The 24,939-nt window shown below is 39.4% G+C and overlaps 2 protein-coding genes across 4 annotated transcripts in view; one reads left to right on the top strand and one right to left on the bottom strand.

Annotated features, from left to right (window-relative positions):
- Positions 1–17,457, bottom strand: part of LOC133843419 (apoptosis-stimulating of p53 protein 2) — a 43,339-nt gene extending 25,882 nt beyond the window's left edge. The window contains exons 1-2 of the mRNA XM_062276947.1: positions 17,078–17,457; positions 2,384–2,442 (exon numbers count right to left, since the gene is read on the bottom strand). Coding sequence (XP_062132931.1) covers positions 2,384–2,416 — 33 coding nt within the window. The 5' untranslated portion in view covers positions 2,417–2,442; positions 17,078–17,457. The remainder of the gene's footprint in view (positions 1–2,383; positions 2,443–17,077) is intronic.
- Positions 17,458–24,129: 6,672 nt separating this feature from the next.
- LOC133840370 (GTP-binding protein RAD) overlaps positions 24,130–24,939 on the top strand; it is a 40,357-nt gene continuing 39,547 nt past the window's right edge. For all 3 annotated transcript variants that reach the window (XM_062272168.1, XM_062272167.1, XM_062272166.1), the window contains exon 1: positions 24,130–24,724. The gene's annotated coding sequence lies outside the window, so the exon portion shown is untranslated. The remainder of the gene's footprint in view (positions 24,725–24,939) is intronic.

Raw genomic sequence — 24,939 nt, 5'->3', positions numbered from 1 at the left:
ACAGAGAGAGAGAGAGAGAGAGACACTCATATCCCGCTCATCCTCCTCAGCCCCCCGCGACCTTTAAACAAAAGTCGAGCTTGTTAAGTAGCAGCAGCAACAACAGCGGCATTCACAATTTTTTTTTTTTTTTGCTTCATGCTCGTATTTTGTTATTGTGCCTGCTGCTGCTGCTGCTGTTGCTGCTGCTTTGGGGACTCACAGTCAATGCCATTGGGGTGCACAAGCGTGTGTGTGTGTGTGTGTGTGTGTGTTCGTCTGGTGTACATATGTCTTTTTGCAAATTAATTTATAAACACAATTGACATTGAGCTAAAATGTAAATATGCCGTTGAGAATGGTTGCCATGCATTAAAATTTCAAGCTCTTCTCTTTCGCTCTCGTTGAGTGCCTGAGTCACATCTGCAACCCGGCAATTTGCATGTGTGTGCGTGACCCCATATAACTGTAACTGTATAGCTTTTCATCTGAGCACATCTGTGTATGCTCATGTATAGTATGTGTGTGGTTATGTTTGTCTTTTGCCATGCTTTGGCATTTATTTAGCCAAACAGCCAAGAGGGGAACTCGGCACGCAACCTGACGTTGCACTTAAGGAAATAAGCCAGCCAAATGTTCTAGCTCTACACTATATCTCCCTCTCCCCCTCCTCAGTTAAATGTCAAATTTATAGAAGCAACTGCAACACGCTGCGTATGCGTAACAAATGACAAACTCAGTTTGTTGACTCATTCGAAACTTTGCAAATGCAGGTGGACTGTCTCTCTCTCTCTCTGTGAATGTTGCATGAGTTGCAATTAGAAAGCTGTCCAAAATTGTGTCATGATCCCTGACAACAAAGCATTGTTCACGCTAACATATATATGAATTGTTTGTGGCCAGAAAGCAACTCTGCAACTTAATTAACTAAAACTTATCAACTAGCAACCACAACAAATCACATTATTTATCATAGAGTTGTTTTGTGGATAATATTTATCTAATCATATATGAGTGCTTAAAACGACAACTTGCATTGCTTTAAGCGCCCGAAAGTGTGCTACAAAATATATATAGAAATCAATTTGCTAATCCCTAAAGCGCATTAGACGTCGACAACGACGACGACAACTTTCGTTGCTTGCTGCCATTAAAAATACTCCGCTACAAAAAAAGAAAAAAGAGAAAAAAGGAATAGAAATAAACTGACTGCTAGCAAAACATAATCGTAAAATTTCACTGTAAGCCAGCTAAAGAATTTCAAAGGGGAGTGAGAAACTTTGCTTACTTGCTAAACGGTTATTAACTTTCGTATGTGTTGCTCCCTAAAAACCCGCACTCAACAGCAAGTTTGCCACTGCAACAACAACAACAACAACAACAGCAACAACAACAACGAGAAGAACAGTAGGAATGACAGGCAACTTTATTACTAAAATACAGTCATATAAATTCGTATGTTTACACCGTGGAACGTGACGCAGACGGCGCGGGGCAAGCTGAGTGTTGTTGTTGTGGTTGTTGTCTCGCTTGTTTTGGCAGCAACAATAGCGACAGCAACAACACGAAGTAAAACAACCTGTCGTTGACTTTCAAACTGATTTGCAATTTTATAAAGAACTTGTGAGGGGCAAAGTGGAGGTGGTGGAAGGGGGAGGCAGATAGAGGATTACCATGCAGAGGCATGCAGCCGAAACAAAGCCTTAACAACAGCACTGTTGTCTCTGTATGAGTGTGTGTGTGTGTGTGTTTGTGTGTTGTGCCCCATCATCATCATCATCATCAGCCCAACTGCCGCCGACTGACTAAAGTTGTGTATGTGTGTGTGTGTGTGTGTGTGTGTGTGTGTAGAGGCTTAGAGGTTTGGCATCCTCTTTATGTGTCCTGTGTTCTGTGTCCTGTGTCGTGTCGTGTGTCCTGGCTGTGTCGCGTATTTTGACCTTTTTCGTTAAGCAAAAATTGTAAAACTCATTTACATAACAATTACGAATACGTTCGGTAGAACCTTTTTTGGCTTTCTGGCTAAGCTTCCTGCTTCACTCGACTGCTGCTCTCGACTCTTGTGGATGCCACATGTTGCGAGTACGTAACCCTTTTTTACTACATACTACATACTACCATCTACCATCAGGTCTCGCAGTGTTAACGCCACCTGCAGGCGCCGTCGTCGTGGCATTTAGATTGCTTTTGCATTTAACTTTATGATATGAAACCTTTTGCCTCCCGCTGTCAGTTGCATTCCCCAGTTGTGCTATCTGCAACATTTGCGTTGCACAGACACACAGAGCTCCCTTTGTTTGTTCTAGTTGATGTGGTAGACCGATGGGTATTCTCTCCTTTTCGTCTCTGTCCGTTCTGTCCGACTGTCGGTGACAATAAATATCAACAATGCAATGGCACTTACAATTTCATCCAAAGTGTTCGCCGGCTCCTTCATACCATGACGTTAGAGCTTCAGCCAATCTGCAAATGACAAAAAAAACCAGAGAGAACGAGATGAAAAAGTGAGTCAAATAAGCAAAAATAATGCAAACAAACAGTGATTAGATATATGGTTGAGTGTGAGTGTGTTTGCTTGGCAAATATATTTAACAAACGCAACCAACAATTTAAATTTGTATTTTCATTTTGCCAACTCGCTTTTGTGCTTGTTATTATTATGTGGTGCCCCGTCTCTGTATATGTGTGTGAAAGTGTGTGTGTGTGTCTGGCTTGTGGCTGCTAACAATGCAAAAGCTCACACACACACACACACATACACACACTCTGTGGTCTAACAGCCTTATCAATTTCAAGCACTTGCCGCATTAAAAAAATATTCAACTTTTTTTGTGCATTTTTTTTTTGGCTGTGCGTTGCGTGTGTTTGCTTTGAACCCATCTGCTGTCTCCCTATCTCATTCTATCTCTTTCGCTCGTGCTGTCTCACTCTTTATTTGACTTATTTAGTTTAACACAAAGCACAAAAAAAAAGAGAAACACAGCTAAAAATTCCTTATTAAAATGTTTGCCGAGTCCTTCGCCATTTGCATTTCTAGACTAGACGTAAATACCCTGTATTTAATGGCAGTGGGGTAGTAAATAAATATGCAATCGAAACCTTAGAAATAGCAACTCAGATTATTTATTTTATTTTCTTTGTTTTTCTACCCACTACCATAGGGTAGAAGGGTATGATAACTTGATGGCTCCAGGAAATGTATCTAAAAGGAATTCGAGACTATAATAGATAAAGATATATATTCGTTGTTTTTTATACCCGCTACCCATAGGGTAGAAGGGTATTATAACTTTGTGCCGGCATGAAATGTATGTAACAGGTAGAAGGAGGCATCTCCGACCCTATAAAGTATATATATTCTTGATCAGCGTCAACAGCCGAGACGATATAGCCATGTCCGTCTGTCCGTCTGTCCGTCTGTCCGTCTGTGTGTCTGTCCGTCTGTGTGTCTGTCCGTCTGTCCGTATGAACACCTAGATCTCAGTGACTATAAGAGATAGAGCTATAGTTTTTTTTCGACAGCATTTGTTATGCTTGCACGCAGATCAAGTTTGTTTCAAATTTTTGCCACGCCCACTTCCGCCCCCGCAAATCAAAAAATCGAATAACAAGTGTAATTTTAAAGCTAGAGCTACGAATTTTGGTATATACAATAATTTCTATAGTAGTTATGATTTCTGAAAATTTGGTTGCGATCAGATAAAAATTGTGGAAGTTATTAAAGAAATACTTTTGTATGGGCAAAAACGCCTACTTACAAGGGGTCTGAGTTGCTTTGGCCGACAATCTGGCACATTGTGCCGTTTATGGTATATTTTGAATGGTGTACTATATCGATATACAAAACATACCATTTGGTATATTTTTAGTATTTTTTTAGTATTTTCGGTATATTTTGGAAATGATACCGCAATATTTTGCCTTTATTAAAAATGGGTAGCGGGTATCTCACAGTCGAGCACACTCGACTGTAACTTTCTTACTTGTTTAATATTATTCCCACGTCTACTATCTTAGTTTTTCCACTGACAATCTAGTATATTTTGGACTATATGGTATATTTTGAATTTAATAATATATTAATGTACCAAATATATCCTTTAGTATATTTTAATATATTTGCGGTGCATCAATCTTGTATATTTTAAGATATCTCACAGTCTTCATCTTATAGCAAATAATCCAAAGATTTATTTTTTTAAATATACTTTTCTTATCTCTTGATGTAGTAAAAAATAAATATTATTATCTTAAATAAACATCATTTTAATTTCTTTTTTTGTAGTAAACTTAACTAAAGACTGACTTAATTTCTTTTATTTTATTTAAACTTTTTACAGGGTATCTTTTTACCTATAATTTGAATATGTTTTTTTCGTAAATTGATTGCCACATAAATTTCATGTAATCTAATAAAATTTGAATTGTCGTTGTCGTAAATGTGGCACACACACACACACACTCTCATACACTTACACACACATACGTTGAGTAATATACATGACATAGAGACTGCGACTTGTACAATTGCAAGTCCAGGTCCTTGTCATCAAGGACGCACTCGGAAACACTGAAGCGAGCAAGTCGATGGCAGGCATTGTGGCAGCACACGCCCACGCCCACACTTACACTCAGACCCCCGCCCACTCTTGCGGCCCACTTTTGCGGCACACTTGAGGCAGGCCCTTGGAGCTGCGACAACGCTTGAAATGCTGATGAAGTTTCAACTTTGAACGAGCGATAAGCTAATCAAATTAATTCAACTTAAAAACTTGGCAAAGCGAATTTGCAACAAATTAATGTTATTTCATGGCTTCTTAAACTTGACACCGCAAGCCCTCCATCTACACTACGTTCCCCCCTCTCTCTCTCTCTCGGTTCCCTCGAGCTATCCCTATCAGTTCAAAGTAATTCATTTCTGATTGGAAGTTTCCTGTCAGCATTTTCCTCAACAACATTCGCTTTATTTTTTTTTCTTTGCTTCTCTTCAGCTTTTTCTACTTTCTATTTTATAAAGTGACTGAAAAGTTTTCTGCATGGCTAAAAGTGTGGCCAGCATGGGGTCCTAAGGGTTAACTGAGTAACTGTGTGTGTGTGTGTGTGTGTGTGGGAGTGTGCATTTATGGATATATCTCTCGTATGTGAGAAGTGCTGCTTCTTGGTCTCTTAGATATTTGCCAAACAACTAAACAATAAAGTTGAAAATTCACTTGAGACTCTAAAGGAAATTGCTTGTTACTTTTGCTCCTTGTTGCTGCTGCTGCTGTTGCTGTTGCCCCAAGAGAGATTTTGATCAACAACAATAACAACAACAAGCAGTTTGACAAAGTAAGTAAGTAGATCGATAGAGATTTCTGATACAGGAGTCTATCACATTGTTTGGCATGCAAATTGTATCGAAACATAGCCCGCATTTTGTTGCTTCTTCGAGTCAAGTTTTTTGGGCATACTTTTAATGGCCCGAAAACAAGTTAATCAAGCCAATTGGCTTACATGTAATCCACCAAATTGCCTGCCTGCCTGCCTGCCAGTGAAAACTTTTGTTCTTCGCCGGTGCCAACGTGACGTATGCGCAATATTTGCTGGAAATCGTTTGGCACGTCGCAAAGTATCGTCGCAACTCAATGCAACGCAATTGCTGCCGCAGCCACACACAAAAAAATCACAAAACACAAACGAAAAAAGAATGCCAAACGTGTCAAATGCATGAAATCAAAAAATTCACACATGAAATTCTCCAACTACGAGAAAAAACTAACCAAGGAAAAACGCCGAAAAATGGGAAATGAATATATAGTAAAAAGAAAAAGAAAGAAAAAAAACGAAAAGCCAAAAGTTAAACCAAGCGTTGTGCATGCAAATTTTGCGCAAATAATTCGCATAACGAAACTGTAAATACACTCGAAAATAGCAATACGAAATGGCAAATTGCAAAATGCCAAAATTTGTTACCAACGAAACGAATTCATAACATGCAATATCCTTAAACAAAAGGAATGGCCATGGCATGGGTTGAGGAAGAGGATGAGGATGCTCTTGCTGAAAGCAAGTCTGAAATTCCAACCACAAATCGAACCACATTTATTGCTCGGTTTTAGTTCAACACAACGAAACAAAATCTCTAACCACCACAAATGATTGTTGTTGTTGTTGCTAACCATTTGTTGGTTTTAGCATTATCCGAATTGGAACATTATACGCCTGTGCTTTACTATCTGTTTATTATTGCATTATTAAGCGGTTTTTCGTTTATTTTCACTAAAATAAAAGGCACTCTCAATAGTGGCGGGGGGAGTCTAAAAGCATTTGGTTTGGGAGGGAGAAGCCAGGCAAATGCACATTCAGCATATCAAATTACAATTTCCGTTCGAGAGCTGCACATAAATTAACCAAAAATCGCAATGGAATGCATTTTTAATGAGCATAAATGTTTTAAATCAAATATATCAAATTGAATTTAGAAACAATTCAGCCAACAACCACAATAAAGATGCCAGAAGTCGACTGTGAAATACCCGAAGTAATTAATTATATTTTACTGACATTTAATTATGTTCTTTATTTATTTATTTACCTTAAATGAAATTAATTTACTTGGCTTTTTAAGGCGCAAAATATGACTGTGAAATATCCGAATTATTTAATTTTGATACTATAATTTATTAACTTTAACTTTATTTTTATTTATTTTATGTCTGATAATTGCAATGAATTTTGTATAATCTGGATATTCTTCTTATTTCATTTCACTTGGGTAACTAATAAACTTTTTAATGAATTATTTCAATGGAAAAAGAATAATAACAAATAAAGCTATAAATGCTGAGATAACTGTTATTCGTCCGATATTAGATAAATATAACTATAAAAATTATGATATCTACATTTCGTCAAAATTTGTGTGGAATTTCTTAGTTGTGCAAATTTTATTACAACTGAAAATTTATTTCATAAAATAATTTAAGTTCCAACATATAAGATATTCGCGAATACTTCAATGCTATTTCAATATCTTGCATATATTATTAAAATTGGATTATAAATTTATTAGAATTTATTCAGTTATTATTATTTATTCAGTTTTAAGATATGCTGTAATCTCATGAGAATTTAGCAATAATTGAATATTATATTTGGGAGTAAAGCCATTGTTTTTGAAACGATTTTTCGCGATTATTTTTAGACCACCAAGAATAGAGTCAATTCAGTTATAATATCTCAAGGATGATGATGTAAATGTCACACTAATTTGATAATATATTATAATGACACTCATTAATAGACTAATTTAGAATTTCTTAAATTTATTATAATTGATATTGGCAAAGATTTTTGATTTGTCTTCATATCTTGTCACTTTCATTAGTATTGAATAAAAAATGGATTTATTAGAATTATAAAACATAATAATAAATTGTAGTATGTATTACATTTTTATATATGTACGTAAGCATTTGCAAGTGTGATAATCCCAATATACCGATAATTTCAGTGCAATTAAATAATTTATTAATTGGAATTACTAATTGAAGCAATAGAAGAAGATCACCCTAAATAATATGATTGGTTTTCACAGAGGTTTTAATAACATCATTCATTATGCTGGTTATGGAATTCATTTGAAGTAGCTATGTACCCCGATCGAAGTACACCCTTTATTAAATGTGTTGTGCCAAGTATGGCAGTGATATGTGCCTGCGGTTGTATGAAGAGGCCTGCTGCATGGGGCATGGGAGGCGTAGGCGTAGGCGTGGCACAGTGGCAACCAACAAAATTGTGTGCATTTCGGTTGTTTGCATTTCAGCAAATGCCGTCGGCCTAAAATGCCTAACTGAATGAGTTCGTGTGAGTGTATTTAATGCATGTGTGAGAATGTGTGTGCGTGTGTGTAGGTGGTTGAGCACATGTCAAATGCACAGCTGTAGAACAACGGCAACAAACACGAGCGTGAAAATAACACCTGCAGGTGCAGCCGGTATCCAATAGACTAATTAAAATAGCTGTGGCATAACCCCAAGCCCCAAAACCAAGCCACAACCCCAACCGAAGCCACCGACAAGTTGTGCTCAAAGTGCACTACAAACTACAAACTACAACAGCAAGAGAGAGAGGAGAGAGGGGAACAACAATTGTAGACATACAACATGCTGCTGTTTATATGTTAATGTAATGGATAACAATAGCACGTTCGGGGGCTTTGCTCTAGCAAATTATCAACACCGATGCATTTGCAGATACTTTTGTATCTGCATCTGCAAATGTGTATCTACGCGTAAGACAGACAGACAGACAGAAGAACAACAATTGGCATTGTTCTCCGCCCAAAAAGCTGTCAGCGTGGCCCCAGGTTGTGAGTTAATGAAGAGTTGTAGGCAGACGTGGCACTGAGGCATGTGGCAAGTGGCAAGTGGCAAGCTCAATTATTTGCGTGTTAAGCATGTGCGGTTAACACAACAAATTGCGAACTTGACAGTGGGCCAACAGCAACACAAACTATGTGATACAGATACAGATACAGATAGAGATGCTGAGTGAAAGATACACACAGCAAAGATACAGCAAGAATATAGAGAACGATACCGGCCACATAATTAGATTGGACGCGCTGTGGCAGGAAAAGCGATTTGTTTTGAAGCACTTGAACAATGCTCTGCGCATTTTCCCGTTCCCCATCATCATCTGCCCGTTGTGATGTTCTGCGGCCTGTCATTAGGCCGGATTCCTGCCGAGTGCCACACAAATTATGGCGTCTGTCGTTTGAATGAGTTGTTTCCGTCTGTCCACGAGCCAGAGGAAACTCTGCTTCTGTGCTTCTTGTTTCTGTTCTCGCTGTTCTTATTATTGCCGTAGAACTTTCTGGCCATAAATCAATACACGCTGACAGCTTTGTCAATGGCCGTATGAATGCACAAATGAGTGAACGACTCGAGCGAATGGCAAACGCAAACGCAAACCCAAACTCAAACTCAAGAGTCCGTCGTTGAGTCGCTGCCAAGCAGCAGAGAACAACACATCACGTATACGCCGCATTGCTCTGCAGTGTACGCGCGGCACTTCAATTCGTTTCGCTTCGATTGCTTTTTAGAGGTCATCAATAAGTGGCCTCAGTCGCTCCTCCCTCCCTCCCATTCCACTCTCCCCTCACTTCTTTGGCATTTGTCTGGCTCCCAATTCGTTAAATGCCTGCATTAGCTTATGTTTCAGCGAGCTGTCAAAATGAAAAGCATTTTCCACGCTGCCACTTCTTGTTAGATTTCTGTTTTCTCAAAAAAAAAATTTACCAACAAAAATTTCCTGGTTTTGCCAATCTTCAATGTGTGTGTATTGTTGTTGTTGCTGTTGTTGTTGTGGGTGTGATTGTGTGTGAGCAGCAATTTGTACAAATTACTCAAGCTCCACATCGATTTACTTTATTAAAAAAAAAACCAAACGAAACGAAACGCAACAGAATAAAATATCTAAAGCTGCGCCTCTGCCCTTGCCCTTGCCCTTGGCCCTGTTCTTGGCCTATTGTCAAGCGACTATCATTCAACATTTTCGCTTTTCGTAGGCAAATTGGGCGCAAAAACATTTTCAATTTAATTAAAACAAAAAAAAATACCAAAAAAAAAAAAAAAAAACGTTTTCATTGTTGTTTTGGCTTTTAGCTTTGGCTACAAAAGTCTGTTCCCCCTCCTCAGTCGCCCTTTTGTTGTGGGCCAAATTGTTAGCTTAGCCAAAAATGTTGTCTGTGTTCAAATAATAATGCAAATTGTTTTGCAAATGAAATTATATAATGAATTTTGTCGGTCAAAGTTTTTTGATGTCAAACAACTGACAGATGGGCATAGTTGCCAAGTAAGAGAGAGAGGGAGACAAAAGGAGATAAAAAAGAGAAAGAATGAGAGAAAAGGAGAGATAAGATAAAAAGATAGAAGGAGTAAGCGCTGCATTTGCAGATAAACAAAATTAGCGCGCTTATCAATTAAGATAAAAGCTCGAACGAACGATAAAAGCAGAAAACTCTCTGAGTTAAGCGCTTTATCTGCTTTAGCTACTGCAATTACAATTACAATTACAAGTTCAACAAATGCAAGTTAATTATATTACGCGACCAATTGTTTTTATCTTCATTACACATAAAGGCAGTTAAAAGGTTAGGTCAAGGGTCTGCACAAAGCGATTGCGAAGCGCGATTATTCAACTGTGCACATTAAGGGCCAAGGAGTTAAGCGGTGGGTTAATTTTCATCGTTGAATTGAACTTCAACTTTAAATGCGGAATTTGAAGATGTGCCACAAAGGAAGTCACGTTCGCTTTAGCCTCTTCAAAATATAGTTGTTGTTGTTAATGAATTAAGTTAGCGGAAGGTAGTAAATTATGTGATAGGAAAACCCAGCCAATTAAGTTTTAGCTCATGTAACAACCAGTAATAAAATATATCATTTATATAAGATAGTCTTTGTTCATCTTTAGCGCTGAAAATCACCTTTGAAATTAACCTTACTTAGAAACTAATTTACGAAGTATTTAAAGATGAAAGAAGCATTCAAAATATCCTTCAACTTGAGCACTAATTATTGTTTTGCTTAGCTTTGTAGATCGTAGGAAAGTTAGGCATAAGATTAGATATATGTTTAACAAGTAAGAAAGCTGAAAGGTCCGCTTCAAATTTTGAATAAAAGTAAAACATCGAGACATTTCTCTTAACCGAATTAATATATCACAAAAATACTAAAATATATAAATGGATATTCGCTATATTTATAAAAATACTGTGTTTAAAATATACCATATCAAAATATACCAGATTGTCAAACAAACTTAGATGATTTGTACTATAAGTGGTCGATTTTCCCCATATAAATAACTTTTACAATATAATTCAGCTTTCAGGACAGCTGCAAAAATAGTCCTAGAAGCATTTTATAACAGTTCTTCAGGGGTATTCTAGACTACATCAACTCTTACTTCAGTGACCTTAACTGCTCACTAACTTAGGCTACATATAGATTTACTTATGGTATATAAAATAAAGATCAGCTTTTAGAGCAGCCATAAAAATAGTTTCTTCGGAATTCTTCAAAGTTCTTCAGCACTTTTTTGGCATCCAAAATAAGTCCTATTACCTCAACTCTTACTCTAGTTACTATAAACTCGCCTCAACTCTTCCTTAGCCTATTCTAAGCGTAAGGCTTTGCGATAAATAACACTTTCACTTGCCTGCGACAACCCAGCAAGCCAAGTGGCAACCCTACTCAAGGCAATCTAGTAAATTATCATTTCCGTGGTTTCGGTGTCACAAACACGTCTAAACGTTACACTAAAAATAGTTGCCAAATGGCCAGAGATGTCTCCCACTCTCTCTGTCTCGGTCTCGGTCTCTGTCTCGCTTTCGCTTGCTGCCACAACTCGTGCCCCGGTCTGTGGCAGTGGCAATGCGATACCGTTCCATTAGCAGGCAGTAAAATATGTAAATGCTGGCAAATAAATCGCAGTCGACATTTGACAAGCCAGACACATTCGAGCAGAAGCAAAAGTGTGCGACATTCGCGTAATGCGAAAAGGTAACAACCAAATCCATCAGCGGACCACAAGACCTCGCTTTCCCCTCTCTATGCTTCCCTTCCCCCTTCCCCTATCACCAAACATTCCTCTAGAGCTCTGATGGCAAATGATGAGTTGCGATTACACACATAAATACGCAATTCGCTTAAGTACGCAACTCTCGAGCGTTTCGATTTTCGCGGTCGGCCTCGTTGTTGATGCCCCCAAAGCAGCCCCTTCCCTCCCTTCTCCCCCCCCTCGACACACTCACTTACACATTTGCAATTCAATGTGGGTGCTCACGCACACATACTCGAGAAGAGACAGGCAGGCAGACGCAGCACAACAATGCCAACAATAATGCGAATTGATGAAGCGTGAAGGATTTCAGGCAATTGCCAGGAGAGGATTGTCGCTCCTCCTCCCCCTGTCCCCCTGTCTCCCTCCTCCTCCATCTATCGCACTATATCGTATCTCTCCGCATGCAGACACATTCAGAGCTCAGAGCTCTGAGAGAGCCCCATGGCCGACCAGGAAGAGCTTTTAGGCCGGAGATATATACTGAATACTGAATACATACGAATATACCGTATGTGTAGCCATAATCAATGCCTCTATCTGGCGAATATTTACGGTTCAAATGCGATTTCCGGGAACCGTGAACCGGAGAATGGCAGAGCGTAATTTTAATTTTTAATTGCAATTAAATCTCCGTTGGCATTTATCGTGTTGCTAATAAAACGACGAAGATTAATCCGACACGCTTCACATGCGCTCGACTTTAATATACCGTGCACATATTTTTTTTTCTCTTCTGTTTGTGTTTATTTATGCACACGTAATATAAATAATAGTTTTGCCTTTGTTGTCGCTTGGCGTGCGGTAATTAATATGTTTGCAAGTTTAGCGAATTCAATTTGCATTTTCTCGACTCTGAATATACCACGTGAGAATATTTTTCAATAGGTATAATTGTGTTATATTTTAAATGCTCGTTTATTTGTACCATTTTCTATTGTTAATAACTGCTTTTATTATTGCATTGCGACAGTGAATAGAAAAACATCAAAAAGAAAAAAAGTTAAGAACTTTAAATCTAAATTGAACACATTTTAGGCTGTTGAAAAAATATGCTTTGAATGCGAAATTTGTCCATCTATATTTCATGGCTTAAATTGCCTTTAACAATATTATATTTTCATAGGACTTAAAATTTGCATTTCAATTTGCAGTTCATAAAAAATCGATTTCAAATCAAAGGCTGTTAATCATTTTGCATTTTTTTGTCGGAACTACCACCCACAATGCTGGGACTGTCCACTTGCTGCTGGGTATGACACACTTACAATTGCAATTTCAATAGAGGCAACGCAAAGAAAATAAATAGAAGATTATATAAATAAAAGAAATGCAAATTGGGAAAGGGGATGCAAACTAAAATTGCGTTGTCAGGGAAAATAAATTCGCAAAACACTAGAATATTTTACACACAATACACACACACATATACACATAGTTGTGCACATGAGCTTAGAGGGGGGCGTGGCAGTAAGCCAACTCTTTTGTCGCTGGATAATTTAACAATACCAAACTTTGATACTCAATGCAAAACGAAATGAAAGTAAAATACCATACAATAAAAACACAAAACTTGTAAACAGATGAGCTGGAAATTTGCATGTTTTGAGTGTCCCAAGAGTCGAAGAGGAAGTAGAGTGGTGGAGAGAGGGGGCAGCGGGGAGTGTGCGAAATAAACATATTTCGCTCCCTTTTCAAGCAGTTGGCAGGCATAAATATCTGCAAAGCGCATTTAAGCCGCGTCACACAATAAAAATAAATAAAAAGCGAGAACTGGGCCAACAAAATGTGGCTCGTTTTCCACTTTTTCAGTTTTCTGGTTTTTTTTCGTTTTTTTGTTGTTGTATTTTTTGGGAAAATGTTAAACACAAAGGAAACTTAAACAAGGTGTGGGCGGGGCAGAAGGGAGGCGTAGTCAGAGAGACATAATAATAATAAATATTCAGTTCAGTTTGAGATTCAGTTTTAGCCCGTGTGCAGGGCATGAATGAAACTGCGATATGAATGAAAATGAATATGAATACCCAACACCCACACTCGCACTCACATTCACTCACCCACTCACACTGCATTTCCCTTTCTTCCCAGTTTGAGAGTGTATTAGTGAGTGTGTGTCTGGGTGTGTGTTTGTGTGTGTGTGTATGGGTGCCCGCAAGTAAGTAAACCAAATCCGAATGAACAGGGATTTGCATTCATAAAATATATCGCAGGCAGAGCAGCCGCTAGCTACCCTTCTCCCTTCCCCCCTCTTCCTCTCTTTTGTGGCCCATATCCTGCAGGTATCGCTAGCAAGAAATGGAGGCCAACGCTGTGTGTGTGTGTGTTTTGTGAATTATGCAAATCGCTAGCATGAAAAACAAATATTAAACTTTTCATAAAAGATTCAAAAATTAAATAAAATTTCACAAAAGACATAAAAACCAAACGGTTACTCCCATGGTGTGTGTGACACACACACACACACACACCAACAACAACAAAAGAGAGGAAAGGAAAAAATCCTGTTTGCCAGATTGTGTCCTTCGGAATGACACAAACAAACCGCATATAATATTTATATAGTATGTGGAAGGCCTCTCGCATAATGATTGTACTTACATATGTAAGTACATCTGTTCTGTTCTGTTCAGTTCGGTTCTCCTCCTAACTAACCAAACTGCTCCCCACATTCCCCCGAGTTGGCAGCCCCACTTGAAAAATAAGCAAAATAAATAAACACAAACAAAAAAATAGACGGCTATTTTTTTTCGTATTTCACGCGCGGACAATTGAAACTCGAGCGAAATGGAGAAAAGGGGGGCAAAGGGTGTGGCTGGGAGTTGGCAACTGGGCGCGGCTCCATATGCCACACGTCGGGCGCAACTAGTCGCATGAGTTGCCGCGGTCTCAACTGAACTAGGCCCAAAGCATGAAACGAGCTGCGAGCTGTAAACTCAAAGCCTGACGCGTTAAATAAAATCTCGCACGCTTCGTTTAAACATTGAAAAAGGCGAATTGGCCACGCCGGCAAACTGGCGCCAGTTCTCCCTCCATCTCCCCCTCTCCCTTTCTTTCTTGGTGTCGCCGCATTGCAAAAACAAATTAAAAAGGACTGCCAACTCTTGTTGAGCCGTGATTTTCAGTTGGGGCAAAACTTTCATATAGAGGCGTAGCGTTGTACGTGCCACGCCTTGTTTTGAGGTTGACTTTTAGTTTCCGTTTTCATTTTTTGCGCCGCAAAAAGTTAGCTTGCCCTCTGTTTGCCGTTAGTTGTTGTCATTAGAATTCACAGCATGTGGCATTACATTTTGGGAGTCTTCTTTCCCATCCCCTTCCCCATTCCGTTCCCCTGTTGTTTTGTCTCTGAGCCAATTTTCAATTGAGTGTGGCCCTGAAATTTGCAAAATATGGCAACGCTATCATTGCACACCCAAAAAATGGCCAACGGAATGCGAGCTGGAAACGGAACTGGAACATTGGAAGTGAACAACTCACATGTATTCATTTCATTCACACCTTTTTATGCAGTCTCTTCAATTAGCAGCTTTTTAACTCGTTGCCCAGTTTAGTTGTTGTGGTCACCCCAAAAGCGAAAACAACACGAATTCACACGCAGAGAAATTTGAATGTAGATCGAGGAAATGGATAACGAGAATAAGAGCACACCGGATATTTGCGCTAACATCGCTCATTCTCTCATTCGCTCTCTCTCTCTCTATCTCTCATTTACTCCCCCCAAAAAAGAAGAAGAAATTGTGCGGGGAGTTCATTAAACCGTACTTCAAACTTCATTTGTGACGTCATAAACGATAAATAATTCTCACGGCATGCCACAGATGGCGTTGTGTGGCATGAAGCCAAGCCAAACGGAGCGTGATGAATGTTTTTGGGAAACAAAAGTGTTACTGACCTCACATTACATGTAAAAAACGTGCAGGTTCATCAACGTTTTTTTTCGTTTTTTTCGGGTGTACAAAAACATAATAAAACCCATAAAACAGAGAAAGAAAGAAAAAAAAAAGCGAGCAACTGAACTGAACGTAAATGCAGCACACATGCGACAGGAGGAAGGGGAAACAAAACTTCCAATCGAGTTGAGCTTAAAGTTCGGCCGTTGCGTCGGCGTCGACTTTGGCGTCGCTTCACTTTTCGCACTTTTCGTTTTCGTTGCGACGCCAACTGCGCTGCCCGCGCGTTGGAATTTCTAAAAACACAAAAACCAAATAAAACAACAACCACAACGAGGCGCTTGCTGCCTATGTATGTACGTTTGCTCTCTGCTCTCATGACATTCCTCCTGTTGCCAGAGCAACAGCGACAGCAACAGCGACGTCAGCGTCAGCGTCGACGCTGTAATTGGAATGTAGCGTCGCATAGGCGCAGCCGCAGCCGCCGCACGACATGTAAAAAGACTACAACAACAAAAACTGGCCATGTTGCTTTTTAAAGCTCTTTAGTTGCTACTGAGGCTGCGACTGCTGCTCAAAGCGTGGCTTCGAACATGTTTTTCGAGCGTGCGTCTGTATGAGTGTGTATTGTGTTTGTGTTTGTTCGTGTGGGTTTTGGGGATGCTTTTGTGGATTGTGGATACCAAACCGGAATGTGGCTCATTCAGTGAAAAGACGATGACGATGACGACGAAAGCGGAGCCAGCAGAAGCAGCAGCAGCAGCAGCCTCTCAGTTTCTGTTGTTGTTGTTGTCGTAACTTGAAGCCACTGGCCGGCAATCTATGCAGCGGCAGCGCAGTCGCCGCGCAGTCAACAGTGGAATTGTTGTTGTTGTTTGCTTTGCTTGTTTTTCTGGTTTGGCATTCGCGCTCAATTGCGCCAGATTTGCGTTTTTTTTTTCTGCTGATGTTGTTGTTACTGCTGCTGCTGCTGTTATTATTATTGTTGTTGTTGTTGTTGCTGTGGCTGATCGTAGCGACTGCGCCACGCTTCATTTCTTGCGCTGTTTTGGGCATGAGGCTGGATGGGGCTTGGCTTCCAATTCCATTTCCAAGCTTCCAAAGCCGCAGTCCAAAAATATTTCGTCGTACAGTTGCAGCTCCAATTGGCGACATCATCATTGTTGTTCTTGCTCTTGTTCTCGTTGTTGCTGTTGTTGTTGTTAGTGCTGCCCACTTGAACCAAGAAAATTCACACACAACGACGATGATGGCGTGCGGAAAACAGAATCACGTTTATACCGTTTTGTAAACTGATTTTTCTATGCTTCGCTTGCTGCCCGCGTCACTGCCGCTGTTGCTGTCTCTGCTTCAGCTTCGACTACATCTACTTCTACTTCTACTTATGCTTCTTCTTCTTCTTCTGCTTGTTCGTTCGCCTTGTTTTTCAAGTGCAATTTTATTGTTGTTGCGGGGCATTTCTTTCAAACTCACCCATACACATACACACATAGACTTGGCCACGCTCATTAAATATTTTCGCTGTCGAATTTTTTCTGCTTGCGTGTCTGTGTGACTGTGTGTGTGAGCAGCGCTGCTTTCAAGTTCGACGCTCATATTTTGCTTACCTTGTCTGCACCTTGCGCTGCTGTGGATTCCGTTGTTGTTGCTGTTGTTGTTGTTGCTGCTTCTTCTGCTGTTTTCGTTGCACTTTAGTAACTCGTATTCACTTTTGCTTTATCACGCAGCTATGTATTTATTTATTTTGCATTCTTTCGCTGAGCTCTCTCATTAAATTCACATTGGTGCTGCGCTGCTTCTTTTTGCTTTTGTAATTAATTGAATACACAAACACAAACACAACGCACAAGCAAAAACTCTTCAGCAGAGACACTCACGTTCACATTTACACTCACACTCACGCGCACTCACACATACAAGCGCGAACCGTTTGTCAGTTCCTTTCTGGCTGGGAAAACACGTCCGCTGACAGGTAAATCCGCTGAACAACTGACGCTCTGTTGCGTTGGGCGCTCAACTTTGGGCTCCGCTCAATCTCTCGCTCTCTCGCGACTTCAACTCCAGCTTTGTGTACTGGCGTCGTCTCGCTCTGTTACGCTGTGTGTTAGAACGCGCGTCTCGCTCGCACCTGCGGACTTGTCGACGCAACCGCGATCGGCAAAAGTTCGTTACAACAACAAGACATTTGAATTTTACCTGTGACGCGTGCGTCGCACTGCTTTGCCTGAGTGAGAGAGCGGCCGCTCTCCCGCTCTCTGCGCTCTGCTCTCTCACTATTCGCTCTCTTGCCCCGCTGTGCGCGTGTTTACCTGTCGTTATCTGGTTGCGACGGTTTGAGTTCGAAATTAGCTGAGTACTCTCTGCACAAACACAAACTCACAGACAGACAACTCGATGTGTATGTGTGTGAGTGGGAGTGTGTTCGTTTTTATTCATGTGTTCAACATACCCATAACACAGAGTTGTAGCCATGCCAACGAACAACATCGTTGGCACGTTACATTTTAATGATGTTATAAAAGCATAACAACATGCGTTGTTTATATTCAAGATATACGCTTTATACTCGTGTATATACAGTCTGTTAATCTGCAGCACATTAAAGTTTTTGCCCAGCTACCTAATTGTAATAAAATTTTTGCTTTTATTATAAACTCTTCATTTAATGCAATTCAAAATATTAACGGCAGTCTGGCATTGTCACCAGATGGCGCCAGTTCGACTCGTTAGTCAAGTTATAAACCACTCACAGTTTGCTTCCAACTGTGTAGTTTGATGTATATTGTTGCCTTGCTGGGTACAGTTGGAGAGTAACTGCTGGAGCTCTCTCAATGGTCGGCAGTAAAAAAGTGAAATTAATTCGATTGCATTAAAATAGAACAACATAAAATTCAAATAATTTGCGTAATTTTTTACGCCGTCTGTGGGGAAGCTGTGTGTCGTAAAAAGTGTGGCTTGAAAACCGCAGAAACCGTTAACCGTTGAGCTAAGCAGTGGCTTTTAAGCTCTTGCTCTTTGACGAAAAAGGTGCATAAATCTGTCGAATTATACACGCACACACGCACACACACACACTCGTACATTGTTAGAGCCCATACATTAACCACAAAATAAACGAAAGGCAGCGAAATTCGACTGCGAATACGTCATAAAAACGATTTAACAACCGCAACTGAATGGCAATTGCCTCCCTTTCCCCTCTCTGTCTCTCCTCTACTCTTCTCTCACGACACCACATACATTTGCTTCGCTACTCCACCCTGTTGTTGCCCCCAGCACACCCTGTATCCTCGCCACAACGCAAAACGTAAACGGAAATGAAGCCGACGAGGCGCGAGGCGTAAAAAAAGGAAAGCGAAGAGTGAGAGAAAGGAATCGAGAGAAAAGCTTTGATAGCACTGCGTGCTGCCTTCCCCCCTCTCCCAACCACAACACTACCGTTTGCCGGCAGCGTTTTTATGGTCCATCAGCAGGCGCCTAATGCCGGCAATTAAAATAAACGGCAGCAAAGATGCCGCAGTCGACGTCGCTGCCAACAGGCTAGAGAGCCTCGGGGCTTTCCTCGCTCTCCTCCTCCCACTCCCACCCCATGATCCATAGCCAAATCCAATTCCCAGCTCCACTCGACGAGCGACAACTCTTGAGCTTGAGCGGCAGCTGCTCGACGGCTATAACAAATGTGCGTTTAATGAAATTTTTATTCAATCAGCGCAGCGGCTTTTATGGCGACTATCTAAATTCAGCGCATAGACAGCATGGCAGCTTGGCAGCTTGGCAGCTTGGCAGCTTACCCAGCGAGAGAGTATGAGTGTGAACGACACAGACAGAGTGAACAACTGAGTAAGTGAGAGTGAGAGTAAGAGAGAGCAGGAGAGCACGACAACCTGTTGATAGGCACTTTACTTATGATGTATGATGACGTATGATGTGTGTGGAAGTTAAGCCTCAGGGCAATAACACTTGAAAAGGGTAAGAGAAGGACAGACACAATAAGAGAGCGTAGGTGTATAGTATGTGTGTGTCTTTGCATGTGTGTAGGGTTGAGCTTTGAGTGACAGTTGAAAGCTTGAATTGCATGCGACAATGACTTGCCCGCCGAGTATTCCCATATTAAATGCATAAATCATTAACCCAACAAGCAGTGCAAGCAGTGCAATCGAGGTATGCGGGATGATAGAATATTTCAAAGAACCTCTCTAATCTATTATAAAAACTTAACTTTCTTTCGTGTTTCTTCGATAATAAAGCTGAAATTTTCGGAATTTAAAGATTCTAAATTATTTCAAAGTTTACGCTTCTATCTATTTAACACTAATAGATATGCGTTGGCTTTTTCATCATTGTCTTATAGAAGTTAATACAACTTTTAATAACTTTAATGCTGATTGGCTAATTTTGCTGAAATTTTAAAGCTAGAAAGCTTAGAAATTAATATAAAAGATTAAACCTTACAATACACTTTTAGTAATACACATTTAAGTATTACCACTTTTGTTTACTTCCGTTTTTCTCGGTCAATCTTTCTGAAATTTTGCAGACATAACACTTAATAAAGATATTTTCATTACAAATACAACTTTAAATATTAAATAAAAATAATTTAAAGAGCTTTTGGAGGATTTCCGTTTTGTTAAATGAAACTCCAGCTTAAATAAATTGCTAAGTCTCATGTCTGACGAGACCCTTTTGAGGTTAGAGACGAATGGTTGGGGATTGACCGACTATAGAGAGAATCCATGATGTGACAGAGACAGATTTATTTCCTGTTTCTCCGTTTTAGTGGATAATTTATTTAATTTTCGTCATTATGCATACATTTTGCAATTCGCCTTGCGGCTGCAATTAAGCGCTGTGGTCTACAAACGAGTACAAACAAAGTTTAGAGAGCGACATGCCTCGCATTGTTAGGGAAAAGTTGAGTTGCAAATGGAAAATCAAGGAAAAGCCACAGAAAACAGACGCGACGAGTCGAGCATCGAGTTGTGTCTCGATGTCTTTGCCACATTTTGCAGATGAAATTCGTTTCTCATTAAAGTTGGCGGTTGGCCGCAACTCCGAGTTGCCTTTCAATTAATTTGCCGTGAAAAGGGGGAAACTCAAGAGGTGGGGAGGGGGATGTGTATGCCAACAGGTGCGTATTACATTTGCATAGATTACACGAGATTTGGATTTTTGGCAGATTGTTTGGCTGCGCTCAAAGCAAAAGCAAAAGCAAAGCTAAAGCAAAAGTTGCAAAAGTCGCTTAATTAAAAAGTTTATAAAATTTACATAAATTTAATTTGCGCAAATGAATTTGCTGGAAATTGAAAGGCGTCAACACCTTGAGTATTAGAGAGATGAGTGAAAGAGAGAGAGAGAGAGTGAGAGCTAGTAAGAGGGAGAGAGCGAAGTAAGAGCCGACAATTAAGCAGGTTTATTGCTACTCCACAAAAAAAAAAGGTCAAAGCAAACACTTTGCAAATGGCCACATCCTTTATTGCCCCATAGAGTATACTCTATGGTTACTCTATCTCACTTTTGCCCCTCCCACTCTCCTCCCACAACTTTCCCCTCTCTGCCCATCAGCGAAATTTGCAGCTGCCCCGCTTTTGTATCTGCCAAATATTGATCGCATTTTCATGCCAATGGGAAAACGGAAATAGCCAAAGAGGAAACCAACTGAAAACTGAATCCATAAACAAAAAACACAAACAAAGAGAGACAGAGAGAGAGAGAACAAAGTGGAGACAGGGCATCGTGTCTGCCATGTGGGTCAAGTAAATCAATTGACAGCTTTTCGAATTTTTCGAATAACCCCCACAACAACAACATTAACAACAACAACGATGGCCAAAAGGGTCTTTGCTGCTTCTGCTTTGTCTGTCTGGCTTTTGCACACAACCACAACAACAATAACAACAACAACAACAACAACAAGAGCAAAAAGACCGCCACCTGGCTGGCCTATAAATAAATCATTGCTTGCGATAATATGACACACAACAGCAACTCAAATGGACTGAGATATAACCAATGAGAATTCATCTATTTGTGAGCGTGATCGACTGGGAAGTACTTCGATTCATTGAAATTCTTGAATGATTTTTGCATTTAAGTCCTGTTCTAAATTTCTTTTGAATTCACGAATAAAGTAGAAGAGAAAGTTACCTTTGGCAAGTTGTCGTCGAATTTACTTATTTTCTTTAGATAGATAGATTGTAAATAAAATAAAGACAGAAAGAAAGAAATAAAGAAAGAAAGAATGAAAAAAAACCTTTGGAAAGCACATAAATAAAGTTTAACAAATGAATAAAAAAAAAAATATTTTGTTAAAGTAGTAAAATGGTACTTAAAAACTTATAGGAACAACTTATAACTTAAGTTTATAGTGTCGCAACTCTTTATTTGTCTTCACCCATTTTAGGATTATCTTGACAGATAATTATTAAGGCACAGTAATATTAAATTTTGAAAATATACCTTTTAAACACATTTGAGGTAATTATAGTTAAGTAATTTTTAAAAATACTTCGTTGCAGCAACAAATAAAATAATACACAGTGTAATTTAATAAAAAAAATTTGAGAAACTTCATTAAGTTCTTTCTTCTTGCATCAAATACTAATTTAAATATCTGACATATTTCATAAATCAATTGGTCAGTGTTCATTTAATTTATTTAAGTTTAGTATTTAAGATCATTACAAAAGATTTGTCAATCTTATTGAATTTTAATGAAATGTCTATGATTTTTATTATGTTTACCTAAATGCAATGTCAAATCTTTAAGATTTCCAGATGATATCCATATTTTGTAAATTAACATTCTTCATAAATTTAAGAACAGTTGTGTTTGGAAAAGTTCTTCACAATATTGAAGTTGTCTATTATTTCGAAGAAAACTTATGTTTGCTTAAAAAATGGTGTATTTGCTTAATAAAGTTTGTATAAATTCAAGAGAGTGAAATAAATTGGAAGGAAAACATTAATGTCTGCTTTGTTTATTGCTGTCAGGAAATAATAATTAATTTAGTGGGTTTGAATATTACGAATATAATTATTTTCAAATTAAACATACAGATTAGAAATGTGATTAGATAAATAAAGGTTGTACAATAAGTTTTTGCAGATCTTTCCATAATCAGAATGAGTTTGTTCTACTCGTTACGTAGACCACCAAATATTTATCACACTTTATTCATCATTTTTTGGGGTGCCGAGTTAAGCAAACACTTTGATAAGATATGCGTCAGGCATTCTCACACGTGGCCAGCTCAATGGCAGCCTGTCGTGCTCCTGCGGGAGTCAAGAGGTGAGCGAGAGGGTGACGGTGAGGGAGAGGGGAGGGGAAGACGACCTTATGACAGCGTTTGACTTATTGTCAAGAGCCAGTTGGCCAGGTCTATGTTGTGTTATGGCAACACGATGTGTTGTGTTGTGTTGTGTTGTGGGCGAAGTTGAATGGAAAGTCGCGTTGTTTACATGCCACACACTCCATCATAATAGAATTTGACATATTGTTGCATGCTCCGCAAGCGCAGCACGTGCCACAAACGTTTGCAGTGATTAATCAACGCTGACAACGTTGTAGTTGTTGTTGTTGTTGTTCTTTGTTGTTGTTGCGACTGCAATTGGCAAATAAGTTTGTTGGCCATTTAAATGACAATTTGTTTGCCAAGCAAAGCCCGACAAAACTTTTGTGCCGCACTCAACTACAATTTGAGACAAGTTTCCCAACCGAAATGGAATGAACATATTTTGTATTTATGGGCCTTGGCTAATGAAACGAGCACAATTTATGGGATTATGGCGGCATTTAAAATAGTTTAAGAACTCGGCCAAAAACTATTTAAGCTAAACTGCTCAAAATTGAGCGAAGTTTTTGGCCAACAAAAGTTGGCAGCGCTGTTGTAACTGTCTTGCTGCATTAACAGGGTGATTCACGCATCAAATTTGCATGTTTGATCTCGGTCAGTGATAACGCGACGTATGAGTAATATTTTGTTGGACCAAACAACATGCAATGGTGCAAAGTACAAGCTTAATGACACATTTATGAGATAGAGGGAGAGAGAGTGAGAGAGAGAGAGAGAGAGAGAGAGAGTGGGCGACTAGCGGCGATATCATTAATAGATATTATTAATAAAAAGGGAGAGTGAGACAGCAATATGTGGTGAAATGAGCAATGGTTAATCCCAGCGACTAATAAAATGTCAAAGAATGCGAACATATGTACTGAGTATATAAATAAATAAATATATTATGCCACAGGCCTGTCAGCATTTTGGCTCATAAAAGAGGCCAAAACGCGACACACACAAAACAACACACACACACACACACACATACACGCTGCTACACAATAACAGAAGACAAATGCCGCAGCAGCTGTAAAAGTTGCAGTCAAATGTGGACAAAAGGCAACCACAACAATAACAACGACAACAACAACAACAACAACAAAAGGGACAGCCAAAATAAAACCAAAAAAAAAACATCGAGCTTTTGCAGCTTTTAATAATGACGTGACATGCACAACTTGCATGCAGTGCCGAAAGCTTAACTGTGTCGTCATCGTAGCCATAGCATAGGTTCGATAGCGAGCATAACGTTCGAACATGTTGCGTGTTCGATGCCCCAAGCGGCGGCGTCGTCGTCGTCGTCGAGTCAAACACTCAACGGCGCTCGAACGAAACGGACGCGAACGCGGAAATTGGAACGTTGCAAAAACGTTGCGCCAAGCGAATTTCGAAAACGGAATTTTTGGAAAATTTTGTATTTCAACAAATAAACATCATCTAGTATATATTTAAATACTTGAAGCGTGCAACGTTTGTTTTTTTAAATCGAGTATTTATTTGGTATTTATTTATTCGGTTTGCAAATTCGCGTGGAATTTCGCGGTATTTCAAAAACGCTAAAAATAGCGAAAAAGTGGCTAAAAGTGCATATATTAATATATCAAAATATACAAACGAAGTGTATGTGAAAGTGTATTAGTGTGTGTGTGCTTTTGTGTTAATACAAATTATCGACCAAATACATAAGGCCGCACATTTGTGTCGCCCCTTTTCATCCGCCCGCTGCGACATTAACTTCATTTTTTTTTGTTGCTGCTTCCCCAACGGCTGTTGTGCTTTTTTGTTGTTTTTGTTTTATTTCCTATGGATATTGACCAACGCTGTTCATTAACCGAGCCCAACCAGAGGAGCAGCAGCAGCAGCAGTAGCAAAAGCCGCCAACAGCTGCCGGTCTAAGCGGGAAAACGAGGCCAGGTGAGTTTTCCATTAATTAAATCTCTTTTTTGAGAAAGAAAAGTATGTCTCCATAATGATTATTGTTATTGTTACTGTTCCATGCCTTATTTTGTTGTAGTTTGTATTTGGCTTGTTGACATTGTTAATGCGATTTTTCTGGGGTCGCATTGTGTCGCCCTTATTTTTTTTTTTTGTTGGTTGTTTGATTTGTTTGCTTTTCAACGCTTTCCTTT

This window comes from Drosophila sulfurigaster, chromosome 3, assembly GCF_023558435.1.
Source record: "Drosophila sulfurigaster albostrigata strain 15112-1811.04 chromosome 3, ASM2355843v2, whole genome shotgun sequence".
NCBI lineage: Eukaryota > Metazoa > Arthropoda > Insecta > Diptera > Drosophilidae > Drosophila > Drosophila sulfurigaster.
This window is presented reverse-complemented; position numbering and strand designations above follow the sequence as displayed.